The following is a 7,421-nucleotide window of genomic DNA, read 5'->3' as shown; positions in this document are numbered from 1 at the left end:
TGAAGTGGATTTGAGAAAAATTTAGGGATTAAGGAGATTTAAAAGATAAGAAAATGGATGCACAAGAATTTATAGTGGTTCGACTTCTCAACCAAGTCTACATCCACTACCTTAGCTCCTCACTAAGGATTTTCTAACAAATTCATTAATTTATTCTTTCTTTTTCATAGGATAAAGAGATAATCTTTACAAATTCTGATCTTTTCAATCGCTAAGATAGAACCACTCCACTTTTACAAAAGGTATAAAGAATGTAAACAAGAAAACCTCACAAGGAAGGTGTTTACAAAAGTAAGCTCACAAAAACACTAATATTTACAAGAGAAAGGAAAATAAGAATGAAAAAACTCTTCTCTTGTGTTTGATTGCTTGGATAGGTGTTCTAATCCTTCTTCAATTGTCATTAACTTGTTTTTATAGGTTGGAATGTGTTTGTGGCCATTTTGAGCCGTTGGGGATGATTTGGAGCCATTGAGGATAATTTTTCTGCAAATTAAAATGCCCAGTACAGGGATATCGGTACTCATTTAATGAGTATCGGTACTTCCTTTAAAATTTTTAAATCAACTAGCCATTACTAGCCGTTGGGCTTGACTAGTATCGATACTATGCTCATGGTATCGATACTGGTGTGTAAAGTACTATCGGTACTCCTTAGAGTATCGATACATATTTTGCATTCTGGAATTTGAGCTATTTGAAAAACACTTGGTAGTATCGATACTACCTTGAGAGTATCGATACTTCTCTTACCTTTGGTATCAGTATCACGTGAACAGTATCGGTACTGTTCATGCAGTATCGATTCTGTAAGAACAGCATTGGTACTACATACCTAGAAAAACATGTTTTGTGCTCAAATTCTAGTTTAATGAACTTTGAATTATTTTTGAAAACTTTTAAAAACTTTGAACAAATTAAATTCAAGTCCAAAAACATTTTATCTTAATTTGTTATATCAAAATATTATAAAACATAGTTCAACATAAAGTATTCTCACTAAGGATTAAATTAAAATTAACCTAAACCTAAGAGTACTACTATGCTAAGGCTAAAATGTTATCAACTAGAACAAGTCACAATTAAATAAATAAGATAATGGTAAGCTAAAAACAATCCAGAAATAAAATTAAAAAAGTAACAACCAAAGATACAATGGCTAAGATGTATGAAAAGCTAATCTAAAGGGACTTAAACATGATAATTTCTTTTCAATCCAAACAACCAATCATCAAATTAAAGGGAAAATATCATATTAAATACCCCAATTTGAAACAATAACAAACATTATTCAAATAGATGACCATATTGCAAGAACAAAGCAAAATCCTAAAGACTAAAAGCCAAATTTACATTTTATGCTCTACAACATGCTTTAAAAAACTAAAGGGAAAATAACCAGATTAATGCTTCGATTTAAAACTAAATAATGTAAGAAACTAGAGATTAGTGATCTAAACGCAAATACTCATAAATCATGAGGATATAAAGTGTAATAGTCCAACCCATAAAGCTCAGGTTCCGACCGCCATATATTGGCGACCATTTCAACTTCCAACGGCCATTTATGACGGTCGTAGATACTAACCAGCCCTAAACCACTTTAACTCACTTGATTTGAGTCTCTTAGGCCTAGGTCTAAGTTAAAACCTCAAAACTAACTTTCCTCCCCCCAAAACATTGAAATTCCCTTTAACCCTTCGACCTCCTATGCTTTAGCCACCACCATAGTTGTCAAGTGACTTAAAACCTAGGCCTACATTATCTAAACCCTCTCATTCCCCCTTTGAAAACCTAAAATATACCTAGATAACTCCCAAACATAACCCTCTTAAGCACCCTTCAACACTTCGCTCTTCAAATCTCCATCATCAACTACGACTCCGACGAAGGTTAAAATGACTCCTAAGGTAAACATACTTAGCAAGGGAATACAATGTAACCCTAGCCGCTCTCTCCCTCTTCCTCTCTTCCTCTCCTTTTTTTTTTCTTTACAACTTGTACCAATTTCTATCGATCAATACAACTTTTTCTTCTTTGATTTTGTTAGCCGACGGCGGTACAAGTTTTGATACTGGTTGTCAACCGCCGATTGTCTTTTCTCTTTTTTAGTTTCTAATAATAATAATTTTGACTTTATGGCAAGTTTATTTGTGCCTTTATAGAAGTTTTTTCTCTTCTTTTTGGTAGTTTTCAGTCGTTTGGCCGTTATTTTCATTTATTTATTTTCTCAGGATTAGATTTGACATTGCCACGACTGATCAAGATGGCTTCTATTTGTTATCATGTTGATGTTCTCTGCTTTGAACCCTCATATTGATTTGGATACTCTTTTTGTGCTCGTGAATAGTTTTCTCACGTCGCTTTATTCTAATTTGCGATTTTTGGTGGCCTTTCAGTAGTTACATTCCCTTTTGTGGTTCGTTTGCCGATGTAGTCAGATTTATTCGTATCTTTATTTTGTTCGAGCATTGGTTAGGTTTTTTAACCTTTTAACTTTATTGGTCATTGTGTGGTCTAGGTGACTAGTTTTTGTGTCAATGTTTATAGGAAAATGTCCTAATTATAATTTAGTTTACGTTTACGGTTTATTTTTAAATCTTCATTGTAATTCTGGATATTTTCTATTTTTAATAAAACTAGTTGTTTTTTATAAAAAAAAACTATTTTCAAAACTATATAATATATACTATATACTATTATAATATAATATTTTTCCGTTAAGCTATATATATAATAAAATAAAAATAAAATAAAAGATGAAATATTTATCCGGAGAAAAACGTGTGCCTACAAGTTACAAATTAGATTCCCTATTATGCACTTCGATTGTTCACGAATTAAGGCTATATTTGATGGAAAGGTAGAAAGATACAAGGGTGATTATGTTATTTAACCACAGGAGTGGGAAAAAGCTGATAGTTACGTATATTGTGATGTACACAAAATCGGATCTGAGCGTATATGTAGGCGTTGTTCAACAGTACTTTTGATTCACTTTTTGTGTTGAAGATCTATATATGGAGTGCCGTCATTTTCTTGGCAATTTTTAATGTACTTTTCTGTAGTCGTATTAATATGATCATTTTGTAAATTTTGGTGGTCTTATGTCATAACAGTAAAATAGACTTTTTAAAATTAAAATATTAGATATATAAAGTTCACTAATATTTTAAAATTTATTATAAGTACAAGAAAACGTTAAATAGTGGTAAAAAATATCTTCATGTAATAATGTGAGCCTTGGACTTAAAATTTTTTGGGTCAAACATCCTAAATACACATATATACAAAAGATTTAAAAAAATTTGGAAACCCTTATAAAAATTAAACCATGTGCGGTTGGACAGCCCGCACAAACCCAAAACCGGCCTTGCGTATTAGTATAATGGCACCCTAACTTGGACTTGATTTTTTGGCAGATTGAGATACATAACGGTATCAGCATTTCACGTTAGATATGATGATAGAACGGCCTCCCTCAAAGTTGGGATGTATGGAGAATTTAGATTAACTTGGTTACACTATAACAAAGTTTTAGTTTGGCTTAGAACATAAAGACAAGTTTGGTCAAACTGGCCTCCCAACTTTTTCTCAATCAAACTGCCCTTGATTTTTTCTTTCATTCAAATTGTCCCCTTACTTTGAAAGCATGATACGAAATAGCCCCTAAGATTAAGGTAGTAACATTATCGGCAAAGATGGGTTTTAAAGTCCATTTTCAGAAATTAATGTGTTAATCTTAGGGTCATTCTTTTGAAGTTCAAAGGAATAATTTGATCGAAAGAAAAGTTTATTCAAACATGTAGCTGCCTCAATGCTATTTCGTACCATATCAAAACTGCGTGCTCAGCATGTAGAAGACATCCCGATTCCAATTTATAGGCTAATCCTTCCTCTTTAATATAATTTAATAGAGAATATGGTCAATTCAGCATCCTCAATTGATGTCTAATTTTCTATTAAAAACAGAATTATTCCTTAATAGCCAAATTTGCCAAAGGAAGAAGTAGAACAGACTGTCAGGTGGTCCAGTCACCATGGAGAGGATGTGCTGAAGCTCAGTCTACTACTCTTTGATAGGACAATACCTCGAGATATGTCGGATAACTCATTATCATCCATTCAAACTGGCCAATAATGGTCCACTTGCGTAAGCTGTACATTGTGACAACTTGTCTTAAGAAATGCACACAAAAGAAAAAATTGAAGGACACTTCTATAGATCAAATTTGATATCATTAATTCTGATTTACTCTTTCAGCTTTCACATAGAAATCAAGATGATTTTCTAACGCATTCATATACCTAGTAGAATCCATTAGCTTGAAAAGAAAATTCAAAAAGTTCACACAAACAACAGATTCTTGGGGACTCCAAAAACACAAGTTATGCAACTCACTAATAATCATCCGACACTTCTGCCTCCTTTTGTGCTGCAGCTGCAGGGGCTTCCTTATCAGAAGAAGCTTCTTCCTCCTGATTAAAACAACCAAGTGAGATGTTTGTCACAACAAATGAATAACGAAAGAACCATGGACCACAGGCAGCTAAATCAAATGTTTGAAGAAAAAGGTAATGATGCCTTACTTCCTCTTTTTTAGCCTTCTCATACTCAGCCTTGAGCTCAGCAGCTTTATCAATGTAACACTTCTTTTCCTGGTTTGAATCATCATAAGTCATTAGTAAACAAGTATAATTAAAATTATTGAATACCAACAACTTACCTCATCATACATGGATCTCCATTTCTCACCACCTTCTTTCGCAACCTAAGTTTCATCTTCAAAATGCTCATTACACAATTTTGTTCTCAAGAGAACCATGTCAAGCACAAAAGTGAGAAATGAGTACCCCCTGTAACACCCTTTGCATCTGGATTTGCTTCCTTATAAGATTTCCTAAAGTCGTCCCTGAAAAAGTAACAAGGGAAACCTATCAGCAGTACCCTGGGATTAATTAATACAAGGAAAAATAAACAGTAAACCAAGGGTCATTACATGAACAAAAAGAAGGCAGTAGGAGGATGTTTGGGTGCATTAGGACCTTTCCCCCTTCTCAACTTCTTCGGCTTTTTAGCGTTTGGTTCTGTTGTTGAAGGTTTCTTCCTGTACAACTATCAGAAACATAAGCAAATCAAAACCAAATATGAAACTTCAAAAGAATATTCGTCGATGTAAACAATATCTTTCTGCAGGTTTCTTATTGGCTTCAGCAGGCTTCTCAATAACTTGAGCCTCTAAATTAAGAAAACAAAAGTAAAAACGATAAGGAAAAAATCCCACCATGAAAAATATTGCTTCAGTTATGTGAATGAAACTGGGAGACTAAGTGACTAACCCAAATTCATTTTGATTTTAGCTTCAAGGCTACAGCTATGCATATTGATAAGGGTCACCGGTACAGTTTTGTTACACTCGTCACTGCAAATCCAGGGTTGAAAATTAAGAATGAATCTTCAAATATTTGAAAACGAGGCTTGGATTGAGATTACCACTTGGCAAACGCACTGCCATCTCTGGCGCGGACAAGAGAGGCGGTTGAAGCAGCGTCGACTCTCTTCCTAGGCTTTGGTGGGTTGGATTTGGATCCGCCTGCTATTTTTCTTTGTGCTGAGAAAACAACTAAACGAATCGAACAGGATGGTGGTATTTGGGGAGAAGAAGAATAGAGGGAAATTGGGTTATTTGGCGCCACCGCCTTTTTCATTTTCCGGGCAATTTGGTTTAAATTTTTGAACGAGTTCATTACCACCGTAGGATTTTCAGTTTCTTCAAATCGACGCCTGACGTGGACGCAACCTTTGGGCCTCAATAGGCCCTATGAATCAAAATAGTAGGGAAACTATACCAATTACTAACATTACAATTTACACAATTGGTAAATATACCTCATCTTCTGTTTCCGTTTATATTTATGAATACAAATAATAAAGCTTTCCAATTAGTGATAAATAATAAAGTTTTGTTTAGACGTCATGATTTCAAGCATCAACGTTGTAGGTTGTGTACATTATTAAAGGTTAAAAAATATTTTAAATAAATATTATCTTTTAATTAGAGGTGAGTAAAACTCTACTCGACTTGAAAATTAATTTTTGCTGACTTGAACTGAATTAAGTTCGAGTTTTATAATCGAATAACTTAAATAGTAACTCAAATAAATCATTTTTTAGTAATTATTATATTGATTTTCAAGCTTAATCAAGTCTATTGACTCTATATGATTTATGTATATCAAAATCACATATGAATATATATATATATATATATATATATATGGTTATAAAAACCATTAAAATTAGAATCAAATAGTATCATAATATTATAAATATTTGCAATTAAACTTAAACGAAAACTCAAAAACTTGACTCGAAAAATTTCAAATAAAGTTTGAGTTATAATATATAAATCGTCAACTCGATTAAGTCAAAAAAAATTTACTCAACTCGACTTGATCGAACGCTCACCCCTACTTCGTATCACCGCATGTTCAAAGAAAACTTTCATCCAACCAATTTGTTACCACTTCTACAAAAATACATAGTTCAATGTCTATTATTTTATTTGATGATTTTATTTAATATATACAGGGGCAGGATCAACTTACACTATGTAAAACTAATATGTTTTACCCTATTTTATAGTCATTAGATTTAAATAAATAAATGACTTAGATTTAATTAAAATTTATAACTCATAAATAAATTTCTTTTAAATTATAGTAAAACAATATTTCCTTTTACCACAGTCACAAATCTTAAACTATAAACCCTAAAACCTCATATTCCATCTCAAACTTCAAACCCTAAATAACACATCTTAAACTCTAAATCATAAACCCTAAACTTTAGATATCAAAGAGTAAATCTTAAACCCTAAATCTTAGACCTTAACCCTAGAAAGAAAAAATTGTATTTTATTGTAAGTTAAAAAAATATTTATTTATGGTTTACAAACTTTAATTAAACCTAAACCATTTATTTATTTAAATCTAATAATTATAAATTGTGTAAAACTTATTAGTTTTACATAGTGTAAGTGGGTCCTAACTAATGTATGTATGTATGCATGGATGCATGGATGACTAAGATCAAAATACATAGTGTAAAAGTTTTTAGTTTTAAATATTTTTAGGATCGTTGGATGAGGAGAAATCAAGATTAATAGTAGGAAGTGAGAAGATATTCACTGGGAAAAAATGAATTAATCTCAGTCTTTGATTACCCCTCATCCACGATCCTAAAAAAGTGTAAAACTAAAAGTTTGGCATTAGGTGTTACTACATCCTAACTCATATATCTTGTTATTAATCATTTAATTATTATTTTTTAAAACTTTGATTATTTAACAATTGATAATTATAATAAATAAAATAACTTTTATGGAATTGATTAAAATAAGTGTAAACTATACAGGTGA

General features: G+C 32.0%; 1 protein-coding gene across 1 annotated transcript; it reads right to left on the bottom strand.

The window, feature by feature from the left end:
* Window positions 1–4,401: 4,401 nt before the first annotated feature.
* LOC120173902 (high mobility group B protein 7-like) lies at window positions 4,402–5,709 on the bottom strand. The gene is made up of 7 exons (XM_039180941.1): window positions 5,495–5,709; window positions 5,341–5,423; window positions 5,188–5,239; window positions 5,001–5,108; window positions 4,855–4,913; window positions 4,728–4,771; window positions 4,402–4,659 (listed from the first exon to the last, which is right to left on the bottom strand). Exons 1-7 carry the CDS (start codon window positions 5,707–5,709, stop codon window positions 4,402–4,404), a joined length of 819 nt encoding a protein of 272 aa, XP_039036872.1.
* Window positions 5,710–7,421: the final 1,712 nt, after the last annotated feature.

This window comes from Hibiscus syriacus, unplaced genomic scaffold, assembly GCF_006381635.1.
Source record: "Hibiscus syriacus cultivar Baekdansim isolate YM2019G1 unplaced genomic scaffold, ASM638163v2 tig00111990_pilon, whole genome shotgun sequence".
Lineage (NCBI taxonomy): Eukaryota > Viridiplantae > Streptophyta > Magnoliopsida > Malvales > Malvaceae > Hibiscus > Hibiscus syriacus.
The sequence above is the reverse complement of the archived record's forward strand: the minus strand, read 5'-3'. Positions and strand labels throughout refer to the sequence as shown.